Below are 26,566 nucleotides of genomic sequence, written 5' to 3'. Positions count from 1 at the left end.
TATAATAGATCATCTGTCACTGCCCATGCCCATGCCCTGGACGCTTCCTGAAGTATAAAGGACCCCAAAAACCCATAGCCTCTGCTTCCGTCACACATAAACCCCAGGGCAGGTAGCCTATTGGTTAGTGTGTTGTGCCAGTAACCGAAAGCTTGCTGAATCGAATCCCCGAGCTGACAAGGTAAAAATCGGTCGTTCTGCCCCTGAACAAGGCAGTTCCGTCATTTTAAATAAGGATTGTTATAAACGGACTTGCCTAGTTAAAGGTTACATACAACAACAACAAAAAACTCTTCCACTTCAGTAAACTTCTTTGGAACAACGCACTACTTAAAGATTTTTACGTAGTGTGCTCTTTGACCCTGGTCCTCGAGCCTTTTAGGTGACTTGTTTACAACGTCATCAGTTGCTGCTCTGCTCAATACAGATTTTATCGCTCTCTTCAGGTCAAGTATAAATTCACCCGGTTTCTTATTACACTGTGCTATTTCTCTTTCTCTTAGAAAATGTAGCCTCCACGATGAGTCGAGTTCTGCATTTCACCCGTTTGAGTCACATTTCAGGCTAAATCAGTATGGCAGGTTTACGAGACAGTACTGTACCATTTCAACATTTAAATAGAGTTGTGGGGAAATAAGAAACACTTGCAGTTCAGTCAGCTAGGCACTAGAGGTGACCTGATCATTGATTGCATATGGTAGTTAACAGTGTAATGCACTTCCATATTTCTTTCCCTTTATCCTCAGGATTGGATCAAGTAATATCATACATTGTGTTTTGGGTTAACTTCTAACATACAACAGCAATTCCAAATTCTGTTAAGGTCAAATAGTCTATGGTCCCTGTTCAGAGTAGTGCACTATGTGGTGAATGAAGTGCCGTTGAGGACACCCCCAATTTTGCATTACTGTCACTTGCAAACATGATCAACCTGTCATGTTAATTTCTGGAGGGACAAGATTAATTATGGTTTGCTGACTTTCCTTTTAATCAAGATGGATCATTATTCTACACACACTCAATGCAAGGGTATAAGGTCAGTAGGCACAAGTGACAGCCATTTACAGAATAACATTGAAAGGTTACATCATTAAGTACAATATAGATTTTTATTAGTTGGATATTAAGAAAAAAAAGACGGTTTTAGTGTTCCCAATTCTATATTCAAGTTGCAATTCTTATAACTTCAACACATGACATGATGTAAATAGCCAAGCCCTTGAGGACAATGTTACACAATCCAAACTGGTGTGAGAACCGAAGTCACTGCAAAAAATACCCAATCTCAAATCAAAATGGAAAACAGCTCATATCCTATGCTTATGTATTGGAGAACATAAACAGTACAAAACAGTGAAGCCAAGTTCAATTGAACCTGATTGATTATGTCAATATATAAAGATACATTTTTGGAAGTTTAGAGATCTCACCAACCAAGTGTTGCCATGGAAACCGAAGTCATCACAGTGCATTACAAACATTTGCAAGAAACAAAATACAGACCAAAGTACCAGAACTGCTTGGGGAATGTTTGATATCATTTTATTGTTTTTCATAGCAATGGAAAAATATAACCTTGTACAAACATCTTCGATTCTCATTTTAACAGCTTGGTGAGTGACCCTTTTCCAACTAAGTGCACCTAGAAACCAACAAATGGGAACTGAAACAAGCCCAATTCACTAGTTCATGTAGTTCAAATTATAGATTTATTTCTGAACTGCATACTGTAGGCAAGTATGTGTTTGCTTGTTGTATTTTACCCTGATGAGTAGTCTAAATTTGGCACTCATTTTCTACTCCTTGCTCATCTTAGCACTAAGAAGATGTCAGTGTTACATGTCAAATGTAGTTATCCCTAGCCTTGAATGATCCTGATGCACTCAACGCATAAGTCCTCACCGATTCATGTTAACAGGGCTGGCAAGAAAGGGTCTTTATCTAGAAGCCCACACTGAAGATGAAGAGAAACTGATGCCATTAAAAAAAAAAAATTGTGAACATTTGTCAGTGATTCTCTTGCAGGAAAGAAAGAAAACCTTCTTGCCAATTCACTCAAGTGCTGCCAATAAATCATCTACCAAGCCCCCACAGCCCTCTCCCAAACAGCATCAGAAATATATCTTACTGAATTTGCTTGAAGCGTTATTATTTATTTGAAATAACCGGGGGGGGGGGTAGAGACAATGAATCCCCGCCCTCACAGACACACTCCATCATCCGGGCTGATCAGCTCTACCCCTGCCACGCTCTGGGGGCTCCATGCAGGGGCAGGCTGGAGGATTGCGGAGAGGCAGGCGACGAGGGGGGTGGAGACCGCCCGCTCATCCCCCTCGTTTCGTCTTCTTTCAACTCCAGCAGTGATCCTTTGGGCGCATTTCCAACACCCCAAAAGTGAGCTTTTTTCGGATTCCGGTTCAGTTCACGTTTGCGTAAAATTGACCATCTCCGTTTTTGAAGTTCACAACCATATAGTGCTTGAAGGAACCAAAGTCAAGGGAAAAGTCTTCCACTAATCGGTCAAAGAGCAAAATAGTTGAGTTCTTTCGTATCATGTTGTGTTTGTAATTTTCCCTCAAAAGAGAACCACATTTTGGCAGTTCATTTCTCTCTCTGGTGATCCTGTTGTAGACTAATATTAGTTTTTCAGAAGAGTTCTAGAACTAGCCGGCTACAGCGATCCATGTTTTTGTGTGGAGTCCTTGTCGTCAAGTCAGAATCAGTCCACAGGTGGCCGAAGAGGGTTTTGGGGGAGCCGGCAAAGGAAGTGGGGGTTCAGGGGTGGGGCGCTGCTGGTCTGCCGGCGACTGCCGGAATTGTACTCAGAAGGTGGCGTGACGTCGATCCTCGCTCACTCTCGCTCTCACTCTCACATTCTCAGACACTCATCTCAGCGCACGCTTCACTTCTGCTTTAACTCGGACACGACGCAAAAGACAGAAGAAACTCCAGTGGGGTGTTTTCATTGTTGTCTAGCTTATCCCCAACAAGCATGAACTCTGTAGAGGGAAAATAAGGGTTATTTGCTGTAGGAGCCAAAGTTCTGTGTTCACGGGCTCAATGCATGTAAAGTGATCCTTCTCATTAGGCTGCTCCAGTGAAATTCTGGTGACTTTACACGATACATGCTCTTTCATGAAATCACGAATGGTTACAATTTCACGCCATCTCCGAAATAAAATGGACAAGACTAGCATTTCTTGCATTAGTATCTCCCAACGCAACATTAACTTTCAAAATGTACATTGTTAAAAAATAGATATAATTCTCCCTTGGCTATTCCCTTTCGGTTTCATGGTGCCCTAGAGGTGCTGTACACTGTCAGTCAGTAGGTCATTAAGGTCAGTAACTCACCAGGCCTGGCTCTTGAGCTTGCGCAGCTCCTTGGTGGCCCATGTGGCCAGCATCTTGGTTATGGTGACCTTGGACCTCCGGCCCTCCGTCAGCAGGTCGTTGATGAGGGGCCGCAGCTCTACCAGCTTCAACACGTCCTTCCCAAACGCCGTGCACAGGTCTCTGAGGGGGGGGGGGTTAACTAAGCATGTCACAGGAACAACACCATTTACATACTGTAAGAAGAAGCAGAGGAACCAGTTTAACATTGATCAAGTCGCTGGGAACACGACTCCGATCTATCTCAACTCCTTTTCAGGCCTCTTACTGACTGTCTGTGCAGGTTTCAGATAAATGCTGTTAAGCATCAGGGTTTAAGAGTACAAGATCTAACAGACCAGACAGGTTTTCCTTAGATTAAAAAAAGATTTTTTATTATAATTCAGTGTTTTTCCATGCATCTTAGCCCAAGCTGCCCCTAACATTTTTATGCTATGTCGTACCAAAAGCATCTTCAATATTATTGTGATCCACAAAGCAAGCGTCACTACCACTGAGATAATCCTAGTTGCTTTACCCTATAAGTCCGGCAGCGTTTGCCACCACGCCATTAGAGTGGTCCTCGTCTTCAGCGATGTGATGGATGAAGGACAGGATGAACTCCACTCTGGGCTGCACCAGCATCACGTCAGCTACAGAGAGCGGGACAGAACGATACAATGAAGACAATGTTAGGCACAATCATGAGAATTAAGACGGAGGTGACAGATGACCAATATTCCATCAAAGTGGCCATATTCTGGCAAAGAGGTGATTTAAGGATGCTTGTTAGGAAAACATGGCACACTGCAAAGTCCGAAAATCAGCAAATGTCACAATGTGCAAGTGTGGGGTCTCGCAAAGTCCAGTGTAGACAATGGCAGCCCTGCTACCTCATGAACACTGGGTGAAATAGACCCTGCTTGACTCTGTGACGAACTAAAATCCCAGCTGCCACAGCTCAGAGCAGTGAGAGGAACAGGCGTCAGCGGAAGGACTCAGTCTCCACTGTAAACACAAGTGTAGGAAAATCCTACAATTGGCATCTCAAGACAATTAAAAGACACAATATCAATACCATAGTCAGCAATACGCCAAAATACTAGATCCACAAGATCTGTAGATTAGTTATGATGCTGGGAGGATGGCGGCTAGGGGACTCACGGTGCACGTTCTCCTTGTCTCCCTTCAGGCCCTGGATGATGCCAGTGTAGGCCTCCAGACAGCCCTCCCGCAGCTCGTTCAGATAGTCCACCATGTCATAGTCTGTCTGCCAGGGGGGGAAGGAACCAACACACACAGCAGGTTAGAGGGACAGAGGACAGACCGCATCGAGGTGCGCAACGGTCATTTGATGAATCCAAAAGGCCTTCAATAAGAGTAACTGGTCAATTAACACATTTTGCTAGACTGAACCATTGGCCACCATATTACTAACAAACTCTGGAAGAGGCAACCTTAACAAGGTTGCTCAAGGAAGAAACTTGTGGGGTCTCGCAAAGTCCAGTGTAGACAATGGCAGCCCTGCTACCTCATGAACACGGGGTGAAATAGACCTTGCTTGACTCTGACGCCCTAAAATCCCAGCTGCCACAGCTCAGAGCAGCGAGAGGAACAGGAGTCAGGGTCAAACGAAACATGGGGATGCCAATGTGGTACAGCGCGTCTCCATCTGTTCTACCTTGTCGACTTGTGCCTGCGACGCCTGCTGCAGCGTGTCCAGGACGATCTCCAGGTACTTCTTGAACTCTCCTCCGATGGCCAGGGCAATGTCTCCGAACACCGACAGGATCTGGGGCTTCACCGACCGGTGCACATTCTCATTCTGCGGGGGGCAACACCCACATCCTTAGTCAGTACTGGTGACAAACTGAATTAGTGTCCACAAGACTTAACCTACTAAACAACGACAGTTGGAATTAGAACCATTTTCTTTCTGATAAAACCAATTTTTTTGGTGTGTCCACGGTCAGCTTGACACGAAGGCATTTGCATGTCTCTACAAAATAACCGATCCATAAAACGGAGGCGGTAAATCTGCAATACGACTCAAGTGTATGGTCCTGCACATTCCAGGACCAATAATGGCAGCCTCGTCATTACCAACACAGGTGGCAGAAACTAAAGTGCAACTCAGCCTCAGCCTCCAGTATTTATGCTGCAGTAGTTTATGTGTCGGGGGGCTGGGGTCAGTTTGTTATATCTGGAGTACTTCTCCTGTCCTATTCGGTGTCCTGTGTGAATCTAAGTGTGCGTTCTCTAATTCTCTCCTTCTCTCTTTCTTTCTCTCTCTCGGAGGACCTGAGCCCTAGGACCATGCCCCAGGACTACCTGACATGACTCCTTGCTGTCCCCAGTCCACCTGGCCATGCTGCTGCTCCAGTTTCAACTTCCACCTGACTGTGCTGCTGCTCTAGTTTCAACTGTTCTGCCTTATTATTATTCGACCATGCTGGTCATTTATGAACATTTGAACATCTTGGCCATGTTCTGTTATAATCTCCACCCGGCACAGCCAGAAGAGGACTGGCCACCCCACATAGCCAGGTTCCTCTCTAGGTTTCTTCCTAGGTATTGGCCTTTCTAGAGAGTTTTTCCTAGCCACCGTGCTTCTACACCTGCATTGCTTGCTGTTTGGGGTTTTAGGCTGGGTTTCTGTACAGCACTTTGAGATATCAGCTGATGTACGAAGGGCTATATAAATAAATTTGATTTGATTTGAACTCACTCCCAGGTTCTCCAGCAGGAGCTGCATGATCTCGTCGCAGTAAGGCAGGATGTTGGACATCAGGGCCCGGCACAGGTCACACACCAGGCCCACCGCGGCCAGACACACCTGACGAGGGAGAGAGAGAGGGAAGGGTGGGTGAGTGAGCGGTGTAGCTAGGTGAAATAATTGAGTGTTGACTCTTACAGCAAGCATTACTAGAACTTAGCTACTAAAGCAGTGCATTTCAAGTGTGGGGTCCAGCAAAGTCCAGTGTAGACAATGGCAGCCCTGCTACCTCATGAACACTGGGTGAAATAGACCCTGCTTGACTCTGTGACGAACTAAAATCCCAGCTGCCACAGCTCAGAGCAGTGAGAGGAACAGGCGTCAGGGGAAGGGAGGACAATTTATTTTTTTTGCTTTAAGAGATTAATATGAATATAAATCCTTGAAAAAAAAAAAAAATTCATAGAACCCACTTGATATTCTGCGTAATTCTTCAATCCAATTCCCAGGAAGGGTTTAAAGGCATCCATGTATTTCTGAAAGTCAGCACCCAATACTGAGGAAACATACAAGACATTACAGAACAACATGGTTATATGCACACAATAATACGATTGTGAACAGTAGGATTAATGACAATTAACATTTCAAATGCTTTGCAAGAAGAATATCCTGTACATTTGGCCATATCTAAATTCAGTCTCCTTGACGGCAATTTGATCAAATGTAGAAATCTTTTGATCTTCAATCAAAATAAGCTTTCTCCCATGGCGACCATGTTATTTTTGAGAAAACTATTTGAGTCGGAGTTTCGGACAAAGTTTCGATTGAAAACTAGTTCTAAGATTCTTACTTTGAGTTTGTCCAAACTCAGGCATTCGAGGGAGGCTTGAGTTGCTGGTGCTAGCACAAGCACAGATCAAACACACAGCTGGAACACCGACTGAGCCGTTTCTATAGCCTAATCTTTCAGAGAGATACCTGGGTTTTCTGAGCTGTTTTAATAGGCTTATGTTGACTTTGATCGTGACCGTACAGCGATTAAGATCAGAAGAGTACGGTGGTTATATGACCAAAGCCATAACACCACATGTTTAGTGTGCATGTAAACATGCTCAGTGAGGCATGTGACACACCATATACATACTGTAAGATGCGTGGAAATCAGTTTAACATTGACCAAGTGGCTGGAAACAGGTCTCAGATAAATCCTATTAAACATCAGGGTTTTCAGCGTTTTGAGTACAAGATTTTTCATCACAGACCAGATACGAGGTTGTGGGTAGAAAACCCGTGTGTGACTTATGTAAATCAAAAATAATAAAAATTTAAAAAACTTTTAATTAACCCATCCACTACAGCGTGACAGTTTTAAACGGCTCACCTTCCACCAAGGTTGAGACGGCCATGAGTGCATCCTCCTGTACGCCCCCGGAGCCGGCAGTGTTCTGGAACATTCTGAGCAGCGAGGCCATCACCACGTCGGAGATCTGCAACGCGTCCTGGTGCTGCACCTTCCTCAGCACATTCTACAGAGAGGTGGGGAGGGAAAGGGTTAACCTAACATAGCACAGGCTAACTTGAACGTCGTTTAGCTACTGTGAGGAGAAGCGGGAAAGAGGTCAAACCCGGAAGTTGTTTCCTTTCCTCATAAAGCCTTCTCCTTTCCTAGTTTGTTTTCGATCTTCCTAATTAGAGTCATCGGGGTTTTCAGTACACGATTTCTGATCACAGACCAGACAGATACTAAAATGTGTATCACCTTTAAAATACTCAAGTTGGCAAAAATATATTAATGGAACGCCCTAGGTATCCTTCTTCTACCTCTTGTTCGACGAGGTCGAAATAGTTTGAGGGTCAAGCTGAATGAAGTCGACTCGTCTCACCTGCAGGGTGGCACACAGCAGGGACTGGAGGTCGTTGAACTGAATTCTGTCCGACGTGCTCTGGATGTGAGACTGAGGAGAGAGAGAACGCATGAAAAACAGATTATTCAATATAGAAAAGACTCCAAGCCAAATGTATAATAGTTTAAAGTAGGTCTCAGATAAATCCTTAAGTAAACATCAGAGGTTTTCAGAGTAGTGAGTACATGATTTCTCATCACAGACCAAAAAGCCCCCCCCCCCCCCAATCCATCACTCCCATCCCTCCTCTCTCGGTTGGGACCTACCTCCATCTGCAGGACCTGCTGCAGACGCTCCATGATGACCAGGGTGGTCTTCTGCACGGCTGGGTAGCAGTCCTTGGCGCTGTTCTTCACAATCTCCATCAGGGCCTCGTAGGCCGCGCTACGCAGGTTGTTCTGGTGACCGTCCGGCCTGGTGGACACAGAGGAAGGACATTGATTTATTTAACTTAAATCATTACTATGCAGCAGCATCAAAACAATAATATACAGAAATGTGTACAATTCTTAGCAAAACAGTTGGTGCACTTAAATACATAAACCTGATCGAACTAGGACAAGGAGACCGGATAAGAGACTCACAGCCTTCAAAAGGGTATGTACAGCTAAGGGTTTCAAAAGGAATTCCTGAGGAAGTACATTTTAACGCCATTCTACATCTCCAAATGCATTTTGGGTCTCATATATTGTGGTAGGGGTTATCCATCACACGTTCAGTGTGGTGCATGATTCCTCATCACAAACTAGAGAGTTAAGTCTCTAGCCAACTCTAGAACTCATCCATACAAAATGTCTAGCTTGCCTAGCCAAGTGGAGAGGCTTCTAAACCTCTACAGACCTGACAATAGAAGGTGCCGTTCCAACCCACTGTCCTGCTTACCCGCCTGCGGTTTCTGGACAGTCTTGCCTGCGGTTTCTGGACAGTCCTGCCTGCGGTTTCTGGACAGTCCTGCCTACCTGTCTGTGGTTTCTAGTAGTTTCTGGACGATGAGTTCGAAGGAGGAGGAGAGGCAGTAGGTGGCAGGCTCCTCCTGTTCCTCTGCTGCATCTGTGCCTTCGTACGCAGCTTCCGCCAGGCTGGAGAAAGCCTGAGGGAGGGAAAGGGAGAGAGAGGGATGGAGGGAGAAGTTATGAGGGCATTCATAAGAAAACCCATGAATCATTATTTTTGGTCCTAAAAAAAGACAAATATTTCTAGCAGGTCTCAGATATTGTGGTTAGGGGTTATCCATCACATGTTCAGCGTGGTGCATGATTTCTCATCACAGACCTGACAGGTATTTCTCTCAACTACAGACACTTTGATGCAACATATTCCACACTCGAGTGGGGTGGACAGAGATCAATTGTTGTAATTGAGCGAGTGTCTTTGTACTGTGCAGTATATTGTTGATGCTTGTGGTGATAAAAATCCTTATCTGTGGATTAACAAAGAACTACTGCTACATGTAGAGGCCCACAATGGAAATAAGCTGTTCAACTTCTGGCATTATCCTCAATGATTTTAAATGCATTGTATATCAACGTGTTGAATTAGGTTTTTAAAAACAATGGTAAAATAAATTAATTAGCGGCTCTAGCTTCTGTCTCACCCAGCAGACGTTGGACGCAACGCGTGGCTCGGCCCCCAGGCCCTCGATGAGGCACTGCAGCAGAGGGGCCAGGTACACCTCGTTGATGGCCGCCTCCGGCAGCAGCTCACAGATCCTGCCCACCGTCCAGGCCGTGGTGTCCCTCACCACAACACTGGGGTCCTTCATCAGCTCAATCAGCATGGGCATCGCCTGGGAGGGGAGAAACAAGAGCAGACTGGTCGTTAACCACAGTAGTGTAAATATGCAGAGGAGAGCAGCAATACATGAAGTCTCCCCATTTAAGAGCTTTGAGATGCCATGAAAAGCGCTATAGAAATGTAATAAATTCTAATTGATTCATTATCAAGTACTGTTAACCAGTGTTCAAGAGTAAAAAGACAGGCATGGATGGGCAGAGAAAGAAAGGTACTGTTAATATAACAGCGGTATTCAGGTGTAGCGAGAGGCATGGACTGGAAGGGAAGTGGGCGAGATCTTACAACAGTAGTGCGCCAGACTACAGAAACATGGAAAGGGCCAGCAGGGATAGTCTCAGAGCCTCTACAGCAGGGGTGGGCAATTCCAGCCCTCAGCCCCAGCTAACACACCTGACTCCAATAATCACCTAATCATGATCTTCAGTTTAGAATGCAATTTGATTAAATCAGCTGTGTTTGCTAGGGACGGAGAAAAAGTTTGACACCAATCAGGCCCCGGAGGACTGGAGTGGCCCACCCCTCATTTACAGAGTAGGGCTGGGAATTCGATAGTGGGATTTTATTGCGATTCGATGTTCCAAACATAATGTTCACCATATGTCTGCTGCAGAGGCACGAGAGAGCCATGGGAAAATACAGTTTTATCAGTCATGGAATTAAGCGAAGACAAAAATTGTCTCCATACTTAAAAAGATGAACAAGCTATGAAGGAAAAATACAAGAGTTTTGGTGCAGGTACAGCCAACTAACACAAAAATATTGCAATTGTCAAAATGATAAGAGTTGTCAAAAATAATATTCCGATACGCAACTAGACCCCCCCCCCCCCCATCATCACTACTACAGAGAAAGTCTAAATGCAGATTTACTGAACTTGTCTGTGCAGGTCTCAGATAAATCCTATTAAACATCAGGGTTCTCAGGGTCTTGAGTACAAGATTTCACATCACAGACCAGATACAAGGTTCCACTGCTGACATTTCTTGCTTCATATATTTCCATTTTATAACGGAAACAAGAGTATTTTATTGGACAACGTCCGCTAGTCCCGTTTGTCAATTTTCTTGAATTTGGTGTCTAGTGAATGACAGGTTTCAGCGGTGTGATTATAGACACTTGCACAAGCTTATCACCAGCTCACTCTGAGACAAGCACCCAATTCAGTTATCAGTTCAATAGGGCTTAAGGGTCAAGGATTTGGGCATAGTCTGTGTCCCAAATGGCACCCTATTCCTGACATAGTGCATTACTTATGTGCCCTGGTAGAAAGCAATGCACTAAATAGGGAGCCATTTTAAACACAGCCACACACACACACAGCCATGAAATAACATGGTGGTTCAGCTGATACCACCCTATTCACAGCCTCTCCAGTCCACCCTACTTGTGAGTGAACATGTCTGTAAAAACCCAATCACCCTTGCAACAACTTAATCTGTGGTTCATCTAAAGATGAACTTAAAATGTATTTAAAGCCAAACTTGTGGATAGTTTCATTATAAACCATAGGGGAGTTTAAGCACAAAGAGAAGACAATGCATTATGTGATGGGCGTGCAATACAAGGAAACTGAGGAATACTTGCAGACCTTTGCAACAGATACATTTCTACTTGGCCACAAGCTTTCCTCTTCCTTGCTCGCCACACCCGTCAGACGGTGGATTGTTAGTACGGATGTTAGTCTACGCTGCTGTGAAACTCCACCGAAACTTCCCCTTGGGAAAATCAGCAGTATCAGGAAGTAGGTATCCTTATACAGTGGTAGCTTGTGTAGTTACCTGCATGAAGAGGGGTTTGAGCTGGTTGGGCCATGCCTTAGCGATGTGCAGTTCGCGAACGAGTCGTTCTTTTTCAACAAATCTTTTTACCGACTCGAGACGCATGACTCGTTTTTCCCTGAGCGACTGGTTCACTTTCGTCTTTCGTTTCGACCTGCTAGTACTGGCCGCAGTGAGTCCGACCTACAACGGGATTAATACACGCTCCCCTGGCTCAGCGGCTCCAGATGTGCGCCGACCACCGATCATACGCGCACGGGGAAATAGATCATAAGCACCGAGAAGAAAAACACATGTTTCGAATTGGTAATTGATCGCATGGTGCAAGAACGACAGCAATTCATTGATTATTGAACATCATTGACACAGTTTTTTAAACGTTTTTTTTACCAAAACATACACAGCCTCTGCTCAACAAACTCAACCTGGAGAATGAATCGTTCTGGGGGCCGCAGTTTGAGCATTGTGCTCAACGCCCACAGAAGACGTTAAAAAAAATGCATTACACCAAGAGTCGTTCACAATCTAGTCCGGTTGCAGCCACAACTATACCCAGTTTCAAATGTATAAAGAAACAATCTTAGTTGTGGGCCTAGCAATCAACCAGTGTACATTGTTTAAAGCACAGTTTCACATGTCTCAATCACAAATGACAGCTCCAATAAGCCCCCTACGGTGAACGAGACGCTTGTAGAATCATGACTCGGGTTCTCAGTTCGACGGTAGGGGGGGGGGGGGGGGGGGGACTCAAATGAACAAAAAGGCCTCTAGCGAGTCGTTCCTTTGACTGAACAAACGAAAATATCTGAGTCAGTCAAAAGAACATCCCATCACTACTATGCGTAAGATGCAAAGATAATTTCCTAGCAGATGGTCTCCTCTATCTGATATGTTAGTTTATAGCAGGCTCTCTGGTTGAGATCATATGGTGGTGTGGCGTTCATGGTATGTCTTCATGTCTAATAAAAAGCTGGAGCACACCCAGAGAAAATTATTTGCATAGAGGTGCTGACTAACGGCGAATAAAATGCAATAGTAGCAGCATATTAAATACATATATACACATATATAAAACTCAGTAATTTATTGGGTAAACCTACGTTTCAGCATCACTGTGCCTTCTTCAGGGTAATGTCATGAACGCTTGAACCAGGTTGTTGACGAAGACTGCAACCACTGACATTAGTGAGGGGTTGTATCATAATTATGAGGTTAATTAGAATGAATTGAGCGAAACTGTTGAAAATAGTAGTTTACAGCATGTTGAATATGTGTCTTCATGTGGTGAAGTTAGTCACCTGGATGACGAGGGGTTTGAGCTGGCTGAGCTCGGGCCCCTCCAGGATGGAGCCGAAGGCCATGACGGAGGCGTCGCGGTAGCGCCAGTCGGGGTGCTTGATGTGCTCCTTGATGAAGGGCAACACGTGAGGCACCACGTCGTCCTCGCAACACGTGGCCAGCAGCATCAGGCACACGCCCGCCGCCTTGCACGGGTTCCAGTCGTCATCGTCGTTGTTCTCGTCCTGAGGAAGGAAGGAAGAGGGGTGAATGAGCGACGCATTTACATGAAACGCTATGACATTGAGAAAGGAGGGATAAAACCAATGTCACATGACAGAGGAACATAGGGGGGGGGGAGAAGTATGAAAGGAATCTTTACTGGACTTGCACATAGGAGGTGAGAGGAAAGACTGGCATTTACATAGAGATGACCTGATCGTGTACACAGGGGAAGGAGATCGAGGAAAATAGCATATATTTACGTGAACAGGTACCTGTAGCATATGAACAAGGACATTGAGTAGCAAAGGATACAAACAAAATAACAGATACCAACACAAAGGACAAACAAAACTCAGCTAGACAAGTACAGTGCCTCTCATTAAAGCCCCTAATAGATAGACTGCGATGGCATGTACAGAAACACTCACACCTCTCTGCTAGACTTCACATGGTACACTTGGACTAATTATAAAAATGGGTGGTAGCACTAGCACACTGTCTTCCTGGGGGAGCATCTGTGGTATTAGACACTAAATGTTGGTGTCTGGATGGGTGAGCCGCCCTCCCCCTTAATTCTGACTTGTTGCACGTCTATGCAGGTCTTCGATTTTGTCCTAGGAGCCAGAATCTTCATTTCATCTAAAGCTGGAGAATTCTGCCAGCTATTCTGCCAGCTGTGGTGTTTCAATAGAGATTTTAATACTAGTAAATGATACATCCTTATCAATCATCCCTAACGTGTAATGAAGGGGTTAACGAGGTGTAAAATGACTGCCCGGGTCTCTCCTCCTGCGTACCTGCTTGGTGAGTGTCTGGGTAAGGATGGGCACCAGGTATTGCAAGGCTCCTTTGGCGTAGAACTTGCTGGTGTGCTCCGGGGGCCGGCCCTGCTCCGATGCCTGGGGAGAGAGCGAGTGGTACCAAGCTTAGAGGAATATTTACCTTTTTGCTGTCCATTGTATGCATTTTGCATCTAACAAACCCCCTCGAGGTAAGGATGTCAGTCTAATGGCTGAAAGTAGAGTGGTAACAAAATAACAAGGTACATGCAGGTCTCAGGTAGTGGTGATCCATCAGGCGTTCAGCGTGGTGCAGGATCTCTCATCACACCAGACAGGTGAGATAGATCATCACTCAGCAACATGGCTAACTGGGACCATTTCTGGTGTTATATATAAAACATATTTACATTCGTGGGCTGAAGTGTTGCCTTGTGTTTAGTTTATAGAGTTGAAACACGTTTGGAAGTGTGTGTGCGTTGGGGGTGTCCTCACCTCAGTCGCTTCGATGGCCAAGTCCATCTCCTCGTCGCACACGTTCGACCAGAACTCGATTCCTTGTAAGGCAACTTCATCAATGTCACTTTTCATGGCTTCTATTGTGATCTGTTCAGGGTAAGGGAGGGAGAGGACAGCAACCAACAAAAAAAAAGGGGGGGGGGGTTCAATTTAAAAGGAGCGTCCTTGATACGGACTACCGGCGTCCGTGCAGGACTCAGATATTGTGGTAGGACGTTATACATCAGGCCTTTTCGGCGCGGTGCATGATTTCTCACCACAGACCAGACAAGTGGTCAACAAGCGACACGACAATATCAGTAACTGATAAGGTCCACCAAGACCTTGTTCGGAGTTCTCTGCCTCACGTACTTCAGAAAGTAGAAGCACATCTTAAGACCACAGAGCAAGACCAAGTTGCTGCATGGGGGTTGCTTACCGCAAACAGTGCTGGGCCCATGTACGTTTCCATGTACTGATAATACAAAGACATTATCTTCACCAAGTTCTGTAAGGCAGCCACTCGTACCTGTGGGAGACAGACATCGCATTCCACCAACATTGGTTAAGAAGATGATTATTGGCTGAAAGCATGGAATAAAATGTGCCAAAAAAAGGTTTTAAATAGAAAAGAGAAACTCACGATACTCACTCTGGTGTCTGGGCACTGTGTGGCCTCACAGACGACCTGCATTATAAAGTGCCTCTCCGTCTGGAAAACACAGACCCATTCACTGTTACGACAGGCACATAGAGAAAGCATTCGAAACCCAGCCTTGTGCGAAGGTCTCAGATATTGTGGTAGGGGTTATCCATTACACGTTCAGCGTGGTGCATGATTTCTCATCATCAGACCAGACCGTTAAGTCGACAAACAAGCTCAGATTTGTCCATTTCGTCTTTCCATTTTTGGGGTCGCAGCATGTGACAAAGGAGGAACTTAAACACTAACATAGTGGGACACAGGCAGGGCAGGAGACACAAACATACCTCTTTGTCGAAGTTGGCTTTGGTGAACTCCAGTGAGTTGAGCAGTGCGTTGGTTGCAGCCAGCTTGACGTTGTTGCTGGGCTCCTCCTTCCTCATGCCCTGGATGATGGCTGTCAGGATCTGGTTGGCGTTGTCCTGCAGCTGCTCAGGGTCCTACAGTACAGGGGAGGAGAGAAGACAGTTGTTCGTGGAAGCTACGTCTGCTCTGCAGTGGAACAGGCACATGAAAACACAGACATCAAGTTAGTCTGTTCGATTTTGAAATGTTGTCTTTGTGCAATTGAGGACACAATGTCACAAGTTTCATATTACAGTTGTTTGACTTTTAGATTATAACCCCCGTGTCCCTCATGTACGCAAGTGTGTGTGTCAGGGGCACTCACTATATCCTGGCAGATGTATCCGATGGCCTCCAAGGTGGACTCCTTCATGTGCTCGGTGCTGCTGGGGTCCGTCACGTTGGCCACCAGCTGGGGAATGAGCTCGGGCCACTGTGTGACGGGGATCTCTGCGCAGGCTATGCCGGCCACGCACTGGGAGGCCGAGCTGGGCCGGTACGTCTCCGTGCCCAAGGTCTGCAGGACCTGGAGGGGAGTGAATCAACTGGTGCATTTGGCTGGGTGAGGCCGAGTGAGTTGGAGGACATTGGTTCTTATAGGAGCCAAGGGCTTAAGAAAAATAAGTAATTAGCTGGGTAGGTTTCTTAAGGTTAAATTATCAAAGAGTAATCAACTTCAGGATCCTCTTTCCCCCAGGGGATATTTGAATGAAATGATTGTCACTGTGTAACCCACACTGTCACTTAAAACCGTAATATAGACTTTAATATACTTCAACCCCAAAAAAGGACGGGTGGGTGGGGAGTCAAGAGACCACAAAATCCTACTAAAGCTAGAAAGTATAAATAAATAAATATGCACTAAGAGGTGGAAGAGGAGTTTCTCCTTACAAAGTTCTTGATTTCCCGCCGGGCGTCGGCGTCGATGGCTAGCCATCTCTGCTGGTAACGCGTCTTCACGTCCAGGTCTTTGGAGGTGAGCGAGTTCTTCACCTGCAGCCCTGCGGCCACGCGAGCCACCTGGGTGTTGCCAGGGTTGGCGAGCACCTTGGAGAGCTCCACCAGGAACGTGGGCTGGAGAAAGGGAGAGTGAGTGGGGAGAGATTTTTTAAAATGTATTTTTACAAATCAGGCCATAAGATGGTAGTGGTTTAGTAAAACACAGGTAAGAAAAAAATGGTCACCACCACAGTCTTTCAGTCCTTGGCATGAGTAAGATTTCACTGCAGTGACACTGAAATGTTCAACAGTTACATTCAGCAACTGAAGGATGTAGGAGGCTAGGAATCAGACATGACGGAGCAGGTTCGTATGCAACAGCAAAACAATTTAGACACTAAATTCCATTCATGCTGCAGTCAGTGAGTGGCAGCAGTGGCCTCCACAAAACACTAATGATCCATATGTGGTAGTTTTAAATCAGATATGTAATGTGTTTGTGTAACCAAAACAACAAACTGCTAAATTCATACAAGTCCTGCTGAGTTGTTTGGGTCTGTTTTACATATACAATGCCTTCGGAAAGTTTTCAGACCCTTGACCTTTTCCACATTTTCTTACATTACAGCCTTATTCTAGAATGGATTAAATAAATAACAATCCTCCGCAATCTACACACAATACCCCCATAACGACAAAGCGGAAAACAGGTTTAGACATTTTTGCAAATGCCAAGAAATTTACCGAAATACCTTATTTACCTACGCATTCAGAACCTTTGCTATGAAAATCAAAATTGATCTCAGGTGTATCCTGTTTCCAGTGATCATCCTTAAGATGCTTCTACAACTTGATTGGAGTTCACCTGTCGTAAACTCAATTGACTGGACATGATTTGGAAAGGCACACACCCGTCTATATAAATGGTCACACAGTTGACAGTGCACGTCAGAGCAAAAACCAAGCCCTGCGTGAAAAGGAATTGTTTGTAGGCTCTGAGACAGGATTGTGTCGAGGCACAGATCTGGGGAAGGGTACCTACAACTTTCTGTAGCATTGAAGTTCCCCAAGAACACAGCAGCCTCCATCATTCTTAAATGGAAGATGTTTGGAACCACCAAGACTATTCCTAGAGCTGGCCGCCAGGCCAAACGGAGCAATCGGTGGCGAAGAGACTTGGTCAGGGAGGTGACCAAGAACCCGACAGTCACTCTGACAGAGCTCCAGAGTGAAGATCCTTCCAGAAGGACAACCATCTCTGCAGCACTCCACCAATCAGGCCTTTATGGTAGAGTGGCCAGACAGAAGCCACTCCACAGTAAAAGGCACATGACAGCCCACTTGGAGTTTGCCAAAAGGCACCTAAAGACTCTGACCACGAGAAAAGATTTTCTGGTCTGATGAAATCAAGATTAAACTGCTTGGCCTGAATTCCAAGCCTCACATCTGGAGGAAACCTGGCACCATTCCTACAGTGAAGCACGGTGGTGGCAGCATCATGCTGTGGGGATGTTTTGCTGCGGCAGGGACTGGGAGACTTGTCAGGATCGAGGGATAGATGAAGGGAGCAAAGAATAGAGAGATCATTGATGAAGTCCTGAGTGCTCTGGAGCAGGTTATCAGACTGGGGCGAAGGTTCAACTTCCAACAGGACAACGACCCTACGCACACAGCCAAGCGGAAGCAGGAGTAACTTTGGGACAAGTCTCCGAATATCCTTGAGCGGCACAGCCAGAGCCCGAACATCTCTGGAGAGACCTGAAAATAGCTGTGCAGCAACGCTCCCCATCCAACTTGACAGGTCTTGAGGATCTGCAGAGAAGGGGGAAAACTGCCCAAATACAGGTGTGCCAAGCTTGTAGCGTCATACCCAAGAAGACACAATGCTGTAATCGCTGCCAAAGGTGCTTCAAAGTACTGAGAAAAGGGTCTGAATACTTATGTAAACGTGATCAGTTTTATTTATATAAATTCACAAGAATTTCTAAACCTGTTTTTGCTTTGTCATTATGGGGTAGTGTATGTAGATTGCTATGAGAAAAAAAAACAATTTAATCAAATTTAGAATAAAGCTGTAACAGAATGTGGATAAAGTCAAGTGATTTGAATACTTTCCGAAGGCACTGTATACTCTGCATTGTGACCAATTTTCACTATAAGATTTCATCTGTGGATACCACCGGTGACCCATATTCCAGATCCCACTAGTGGGGCCTATGAGGCATCATGTGTCTAGCTTGGCGTCACTAACCAGGCTTCCTGGAGATTGAAAAAGTATGTCCAAATATTTAGATGAGAGGAAATCTCTATGTCCTTTAGCTGATGGATCAAAAGACAGATTGGGTTTAATCACAATGTGGTCTTCAATGATAATGAAAGACAGGTGGGCACCACAAAAAACATTTAGCAAGACTTGTACCACGGCATCTTCTGACTACTGATTTGGGTAAAACTCCCTTAATAGTTTTTGATCATCCTAGCTAATTATGTAACTGATCATTAACAGAGCTGCACAGTCCAGCAAACATCGCATAGACATTTGAGGTGGTTAAGAGTGTAGGGCCAGTCACCGAAAAGTCACTGGTTCAAGCTTGAGTACCCTGCAGAATATACAACACATGTAACTTGTATGTAACACATGGACAATATAGAGTGAGCAGGAGAAAGGGTAAGTGTCAGATGTAAGCAGCATGTCAATGTCGGTTCAAAATGAGCCCTGCACACCTTGCATAACCTAGCTTTTTCTGTGGGGATCTGCCACAGCCCAAAATAGTAAACATAGCATAAATGTTCTAAAAGGGCAGAGTGCATACACACAAGCACTCATATAGCAAAGCTATATAGCTATGCAAAAAAACGTAGCGCAATGACAGATTACCCTTACTTCATCTTCTCTAGCCAGCTAGCTACATCCGCTTGCTTTCTACTCCGAAAATGCAATGACCATCTGTCAGTGGGGGACAAGTGCTCTTGCTCACTACTAAACGCTTATCAGGCAGCTTTCCGGTTAACTATTAGGTACATGAATATCATACATACACAAATCTAGCTATAGGATTACAACATGTTAGCCACGTGTGTTCATATCAAAGCAGGGTAATGATCTATCACTAGCAGTGTACTCGTTTTCGATGCCGTTTTTTTTTGTTGCTCAAGTGATACTCAACTGAATGAATTTAAAAATCAATTAAACGAGAATGTGTGGTAATTTAGTTTGTGCCAAGTGACCATGCCGAGGTACTGGATGTCTACGTGGGTGTAGCTGGTGTGCTAGCTAGGTAACGTGGGTTAATGCTAGGTCAGAGGGGTGTGACGTTGCTGCCATAATGTTAAAATGGGGGAAGGAACGGTCCAGTTGAAAACGGCGGCAATTCAATGCCCTGTCTTTCTGGCGCTAGACCTGAATATGATAGGAATAAATTATCCGTCTGACTGAAATGTGTAGTTATACAAACCAAATTCTCAATTGCCGCCTGCTCCAGAAACTTCTGTGCCGCCTCCAGTTCATTTCGATCTGAGGGGGCGAGGGGGGAAATGTTAAGAGTTACACTATGTGAATAGCTAGTGCACATGCTGGTTAGCCACAACATGAAGCAGCAAAGTTATGTTAGCATACATCTACAATTCCTAGCTAGCTAGGCTACCACGATTAGCAGTGATCACATTCAATGCTACTGCGGTAATCTATTTGGGAAATTGTGGGTGTTCATTTCATGATGAGATATTAGTTCGTTAAATGAAACAGCCAATTCATCAAGCCTTACTCGTTAGAAAGGTGACCCATGTCATGCAACATGCTGGCTCCCGGGGATGCGTTGCTCACTAGCGGATAGCTACTTGATGGCAACGATTGAGTTAGCTAACGTAGTTAGCCGTCCTAGTTACATCACCACGGACAATGCACAAGTGCATACTTCACTAGCTAGCGTATACGACCTAATAAGGTTTACACGATCGAGTACAGGCCTATTCTATTTTTTCCCCACATCGGCACATGATAGCTACATTACATAGCTAGTAATCTAGCTATGCAACGCAGGGCCGACTTAATTACACATGAGTGGCTAGCTAGCCAAGTAAATTGATAGGTAACTAAACCCAGTAAAATCATGACATCAAAATGACAAACTATGTGGGTGACAACTTTTTCAACGATAATACATTGACAACTGGCAGCTCTGTCAATGCCGCCCAGATTGAACTATTAACAGTGCTCAAATTTAGCGAGTTCATAACAGAAAGCCGGATCCGCGGAGTGAATAGGCCGTAACATTAGCAGCCTAGCTAGCAAGGCACTTCACTACTCCCTTTTTCTGATTTAACTTTCACCCGTAATCGTTATCAAATACAGATATGTCAAGTTGCTGGGCCTAAACTCTTCACACTGTTAAAGATGAGTATATGGAACTGTATAATCACCCGGAGAGACAGTTTTTTCGAGGATTGTTATCAGCTCCATTCTGTCCCAACCACTCTTAATAACAGAAGTCGCTAGTTAGATTGCCGCGCACAACTCCGGATTTTATTTATTCAGTGTTCAGCCAAATGTAACAGGACCGTGTGGATAAAACAATGAAAGCTGGTGAGAAAAACATACACGCCGGGTATCCTCCAGCCGATTAGTTTACTCTGGATATGCGCTATTTCCAAACGCGGAACCTTAAAACAATTTGTTTAAGCAGTAATGCCGCTTGTCCATTCTGTAGTCGGGAGGGGAAAGGAATTGTTTAACTCCCGCGGAAGGATATCACACGCCGCTGCTATGGCATTTAAAATAAAAATTAAACTCCTCCCTTTCTCCTGCGCATGCATGTGCGCGCACCTTGTCTGAAGATAAATATATTAATTTTTAACCAAAACATTTAAGGTATTAGCCAACTGTTGTATAATTGTCGAAGTTGTAGCTTTGATGTCCTGTACTTAATCAACCATACAATTATCTGACTTCTCAGTAAATTCTAAACCAAATGTGGAGTGGACAAAATGGGTAGCTAGCCGAATGGAATGACATTTGACCATAATTTCAGTTGGTACGACTCACGTAAGTAAGTAATCCCCCTATACTTATGTACTGCCTATATATTTTTTATTTCCTATGAACGTGATGAAATAATCCATGGCAGAGTGCAACCAGGACACCGAACTTGGAGGACCACCCGCATAACAATCATAATATTTGGACAAAGTTCAAATAAATCGTCCCTTACCCTGCCATTCAGGTCCATAGGGGGCACTATTGATTTGGTCAGTGATAGTCTTGGTTGATCCGTCACAGCTGCCCACCAGGGCGGGCCATTTGTTTTGTGCATCATTTCAGAAACCGCCAGCAGCTAAATTGAAAGTGGACTATGAGTGAGCTGCTATGTAGGCAAAATTACTTAATGTAAAATCTGAAAATCAGCAGAGGCCACACAGTGTAAAAAACACCCCACTGTCTTTATTTAGTTAGTCATTTTACAGTAGTCACTCAAAAGTAGCTGCCTTGAGTTTCTTTTTGTCTCTTTTCACATTGTTCTACTTTTCTTTCTCATTTTGATCAACACAATGGAAGAAACAATGAACAAATAAACAAGAGCAAAATAAATGGATAAAATGCCCCTTATCAAAGAAAGCAGGAATTTTGGCAAGAGGTGATGACAATGTTGACCCAATTTGTCTCTGGTGCAATACAGTTTGGTAGAGACAAGACTGTACAATCTAGGGGTCAAATCTGAGTCAACTTGGCTAGGCTGGGAGTGAAAAAGATGACAGATTTGAGTCTGGAATAATTTCCGTATCAGACAACCGGATCAATTCCCATGAACCGCTACCCATTTATTTTCTCTCTGAAAGTGGTTGTCAGTTTAACTTTTGATATGCTTTCGCATGCTAGATTGTGCGCTGATGAACAAACTGGATGACGAGGAGTAGTAACAACCCCACATTACTGATGGAAGTAAACATTTTTGGAAAACTGACCCATTCAGTCTATGAAAAGTTAAATATTGATTTGGATGAGTGTGTATGGCACAAGGCAATTTTCCACCATATATTGGACATTTGCTTTGCTGTAAGCCTCAGCCCACCACAATTACAGTTGCTACTTGGTAAGCTCAGCTCTGTAAGCAGCATAGCTTAGTGGCAAACAATAATGACTTATCTATGATCTAAAGTAGGACTCAACCTGAGCTAACATTGAAACACGCTGGACTACCCAGCTAAATGGTAACTAGCATGGACAGCTAATTAGTTCTACTTTTGAATCAAGTTCTTTTTTAAGGTTCATGATTTGGCTGTGTTTTAATTTGACCTGTTTTAATAGATACACTTTCAGGGTAATAAAGCACACTATAGCTCAGTGTTCCCTCCTAAATGGTCTTCTGATCAATCAGTTAGTTAGTGCAATCCTGGTACCAATGCTTGGTACGCAAGTCAATAAATTCACACAGGAACACTGGAAGCGATTTAGAATACACTGGGTAAAGATGAAATCGCTGTCCAAGCTGGGCATGTGACCTTTCAAACCAACCTTTTAGGGAAAGGGAGATACCTAATAAATTGTACAACTGAATGCATTGGGACAACTACCATTTGTCTAGTGGCTCTAGAGTTACTTGGCAGGCCTCTAGCCCTACATGTTATACCCAAAGGAAGCTGATTTGAGTTCTAATAAATGGTATTGGGAATTGAAACGATGAGGATGGAATCACAAAGTCAAACAGAATAGTTGAAAGGATACAGAAACACGTGATTTAGATGAGAATTACAGATTGAGGTTTAAGACCGTCCACCAACCCACCTAGAGTTGGTTGGGTTTAGTTCCAGATAGCACACAGCAGCAAGATCCACTGTGGCACTGAAGCACAAATACAGATCAACATGGCTCAGGAAGTGGACAACTGCTATTGAAGGAGGAGACAGACAAGGGAAACACTTGACCCAACCTGGCATGGTTGAGTCCAGCATTGCATGACAAAGTGATGTCCAGTCCAATACTGAATGAACTGGCCCGTTGAGTCCAATAGCTACTCTCTGAACTAGTCCCATTCAGCTGAATGACGTTTACACATGTCAAATACTGCTCATGTTAATTCAATACAGCTCAACCAAATAAAATACAGCTTGGGCTCTGGTCTGAACAACCTCCCGTACATGCTGGTTTCAACCGATAACATCCATTATTAATAATGATAGGGTGAGCAGAAAAAGGAACAACTGACTGTTGATGTTGGCCTCTGAACTGGATTGAGAGTTGATTGGTTAAAAAAGTTGAGCATGAATAAAATACTGCACTGGATTTGTGATTAGAGTCCAAAACCAGCATGCTCAGGGGTACCCTAATGGAGAAACGATTTGGAGAATTGCTACAACTGATTCAATCAAACCTTCATCCTACAAGACCTTTAAGGTAATGACACTGCGAGGCAGGTTGGATGGGCTGGGATGTTCCTGGCTTTGGAAGATAAGCAGCATGTGGACACTTAAATGAAAACCCAATTCTGGGAAAGTCTTCAAAGTCCCTCACATCTGAGGCAGAAGTCCAACCAGGGTCAGCCTTAGTTTTAATCCCCCCTGCCACGTGGCGCAGCGAGCGCAGTGCAACGGACGGTCTCTGTTATCGATACAGTTTTCCCAAGTCATACTCAAAACGTGTCAGTCATTGACTGGAAGTTCGTGCGGTCGTGATCTAGACTGAACCGGTCTGCAAATATACAAGATAATGTTACATCAGCCAGGCATCGTGAAGCAGTGAAGAAAGGGGCCGTGGCAAATTCCAGGTCTGGTATGAAACAGTACGGTAAGCATGGTTCATTGCAGTCGGACACAGCAAGGTCCAGCTCTCTGCATAATGTACGCACACAGCACAGACGGTGGGCAGCACAAGCTGCAAAAGGGCCATGGCAGCAGAGAGACAGAGTGTGATGGGAAGGGCTGTCCAGTGTACAGAGTAGGACAATCAGATTGACAAGGATGGACAGACCCCATAAGAATGGCACATTGGGCAGGAAAAAAATAGGAAAATAAGGGGTTGTGGTCGGGGCTAGGAGTTATGGGCTCTAGTGGCTCTCCGGCCATTGAACAGGATATGTAGGGCCTTGAATGTCCTTAACCCCCAGAAAGATTGAGGGCAGCAGAGAGCTTAGCGGTGAAGGAGACGTACACGGGTCATGTTTCCGTCTCTTTCTCGCGCCAACTGTCACATTAACACCGTTTACATCTCTCACACATACTTACAAAGACACACACACTAACATGAGCCCAGCATCCGTCTGGACATTAAACGGCTTCCGATGGGGCGCAGCCTCTGGCATTGGGTACATTCTTCGTAGTCTGACGCCACGAAAGAGGAAATTGATTAGTTCGTCAGGAGTTTTTGATTATGGAGTGCAAATGATGCTAGTTCAAGACAGTGGCGCAGTGCCTTTACACGTCAGCTGGATAATGGTTGGTGTGAGGGTAGAAGGAGAGGGAAGGGGCGGATTGGGTAATTTACAGTAAACTACATTTATATACACACACCCATTGTACAGATATTGAATATGTACATGCTAAAACATTTTCAATGATGTCCGTTCACAAACAAGTTGATCCAGAGAAATGTAGGCAAAGGTCTATGGTTCTCTCATTCTCTAATCCCACTTTTCTCTTTCGTGGCTCCCACTCCATGTCCTTTTCCCTCAGTGGCTGGCTCACTGCCCACATCGCAGGGTCCCTCTCGTTCTCTTATCTCTCTGTAGTGTGGTGGGGGTTGATGTGTGTGTGTGTGTGTGTGGGGGGAGGCGTCGCAGGCCCTTAGCTGTTCTTGAGCAGCACTCTATCATCAGGGCAAGGGAAGGAGAGGAGCTGACAGGCATCAGGGGTGAGCAAGGTGCAGGAGCGCAAGTCAGCGCTCTGCAGGGAGGCACAGCGGCGCAACAGGGGCAGGCACTGCTCAGTCACCTTCACACAGCCTGCGGACAAGAGAAAACAACAGGAGGTTAACTACCAACGGTCAACCTACATAACCACAATGACTGCAACACTTCAATCAGTAAACGTGGTTTGAATATTTCAACCAGGAGCCAGGTTGATATCGTTGGGAAATGAAATAAGACAACAAGTATCTCTGTATGTTGCTACTTTAGCATGATTCAACATCTCAGAAGGAAGAAAAGGTCAGTATCTGGAGCAGATCAGTAGTCAGTAGTCTGAACCTGCAATATTCAAATATACGAACAAACAAAAAAACAGGGTACCTACCTTGGTGTATTTGGGGCTAGTGAGTCTACCGTGTAGTCTTTACCTGCCAGGTTGAGGTGGGTGAGGCTATCTTTCAGTGGAGACATGGGGGAGGTCAGTGTGTGGATGGTCTGGTCCGTGATGTTGCCACACTGACTCAGGTCCAGCTTGGTCAAGTGGGGCAGGTAGCGCACCAACAGGCGGGACGTGACATCTGTCAAGTCCAGCCCGGCCAATCGCAGCTCTGTTACGTTCTGGAACCGCCCCCCTCTGCTCTCGCCATGAGCTTTTCGACCAAGAACAAAGCAAAACATGTTACAGGACTTTTAGGATTCAGAGTCTGTGTGTTTATCAATGTAATGCACTATGACAGGTATTCCCAAATTGGGGTTGGCCAAATAAAAATGTGATTCACATACAAAAAATGAGCTGTTATCAAGGGGCAAAATATTGACACGTTTTTTTGAGAGACAAGCTTACATTTTTTACTAAACCATTTTCACTTGTCTGACCGCTTGCATGATGCGTTTCTCACACGACTGGCCTATCTGGGTGACGTTTTTCCCACCTGAATGATCTGAAGCTAAGATTACAGGGACTCTTCGCAACTACATTCAATGTGCTATGATTAAGTTGGAGCTCTTCTCGGTCTGCATTAACAAGGACAACGCACAGGTCTTTCCATCATTGTATGATTTGTGTGCAAATTAACTCAAGCTTACGGAAAATGTCAAATGTGATATAGCGAAGCACCTGAGTGAGCTGGGTGCGCAATTACATTCCCCAAACAGATGACACAAACAACTGGATTAGTTATCCATTTCATGCCCTGCCTCCAGTCCACTTACCAATATCTGAACTAGAGAGCCTCACCGAAATTGCAACAAGCGGTTCTGTGAATTGCAGAGTATCCTGCCTTGGCAAATCGCGCTGTTAAGACACTGCCCTTTGCAACCACTTACCTATGTGAGAGTGGATTCTCGGCCCTCACTAGCATGAAAACTAAATACAGGCAGACTGTGTGGAAAATGATT

At 44.8% G+C, this 26,566-nt stretch overlaps 2 protein-coding genes and 3 non-coding genes across 9 annotated transcripts in view; all 5 read right to left on the bottom strand.

Moving 5' to 3' along the window:
• Nucleotides 1-1,095: 1,095 nt before the first annotated feature.
• On the bottom strand, nucleotides 1,096-21,084 carry LOC109893276 (importin subunit beta-1-like). 4 transcript variants are annotated; one of them, XR_004210383.1, is made up of 22 exons: nucleotides 20,754-21,084; nucleotides 19,790-19,848; nucleotides 16,287-16,469; nucleotides 15,721-15,921; nucleotides 15,338-15,490; nucleotides 14,991-15,059; nucleotides 14,787-14,876; nucleotides 14,345-14,455; nucleotides 13,868-13,969; nucleotides 12,866-13,090; nucleotides 9,590-9,781; nucleotides 8,955-9,085; nucleotides 8,262-8,409; nucleotides 7,975-8,046; nucleotides 7,473-7,617; nucleotides 6,562-6,644; nucleotides 6,101-6,208; nucleotides 5,054-5,197; nucleotides 4,451-4,642; nucleotides 3,911-4,025; nucleotides 3,355-3,516; nucleotides 1,096-2,999 (listed from the first exon to the last, which is right to left on the bottom strand). XR_004210383.1 is itself a non-coding variant. In XM_020486416.2 (22 exons), coding segments are annotated over exons 1-22 (2,640 nt in total). In that variant the 5' UTR covers nucleotides 20,794-21,082; the 3' UTR covers nucleotides 1,096-2,998. The 4 variants fall into 4 exon arrangements, 3 of the variants coding, with proteins under 3 accessions (XP_020342005.1, XP_020342006.1, XP_020342007.1); XM_020486416.2 differs by having other exon boundaries at nucleotides 4,537-4,642; nucleotides 20,754-21,082; XM_020486417.2 differs by having other exon boundaries at nucleotides 4,537-4,642; nucleotides 15,000-15,059; nucleotides 20,754-21,082.
• On the bottom strand, nucleotides 4,217-4,360 carry LOC116374533 (small nucleolar RNA SNORA79). Its single transcript, XR_004210499.1, has one exon. It is a non-coding gene; the product is annotated as a small nucleolar RNA SNORA79 (small nucleolar RNA).
• LOC116374534 (small nucleolar RNA SNORA79) lies at nucleotides 4,855-4,996 on the bottom strand. Its single transcript, XR_004210500.1, has one exon. It is a non-coding gene; the product is annotated as a small nucleolar RNA SNORA79 (small nucleolar RNA).
• LOC116374532 (small nucleolar RNA SNORA79) lies at nucleotides 6,329-6,472 on the bottom strand. The gene has a single exon (XR_004210498.1). It is a non-coding gene; the product is annotated as a small nucleolar RNA SNORA79 (small nucleolar RNA).
• Nucleotides 21,085-21,751: 667 nt separating the features above from the next.
• LOC109893275 (F-box/LRR-repeat protein 19-like) overlaps nucleotides 21,752-26,566 on the bottom strand; it is a 29,570-nt gene continuing 24,755 nt past the window's right edge. For both annotated transcript variants that reach the window (XM_020486412.2, XM_020486413.2), the window contains 2 exons: nucleotides 25,597-25,818; nucleotides 21,752-25,264 (listed from right to left, as the gene is read on the bottom strand). In XM_020486412.2, coding sequence (XP_020342001.1) covers nucleotides 25,107-25,264; nucleotides 25,597-25,818 — 380 coding nt within the window. In that variant the 3' untranslated portion in view covers nucleotides 21,752-25,106. The remainder of the gene's footprint in view (nucleotides 25,265-25,596; nucleotides 25,819-26,566) is intronic.

This window comes from Oncorhynchus kisutch, linkage group LG6, assembly GCF_002021735.2.
Source record: "Oncorhynchus kisutch isolate 150728-3 linkage group LG6, Okis_V2, whole genome shotgun sequence".
Lineage (NCBI taxonomy): Eukaryota > Metazoa > Chordata > Actinopteri > Salmoniformes > Salmonidae > Oncorhynchus > Oncorhynchus kisutch.
The sequence above is the reverse complement of the archived record's forward strand: the minus strand, read 5'-3'. Positions and strand labels throughout refer to the sequence as shown.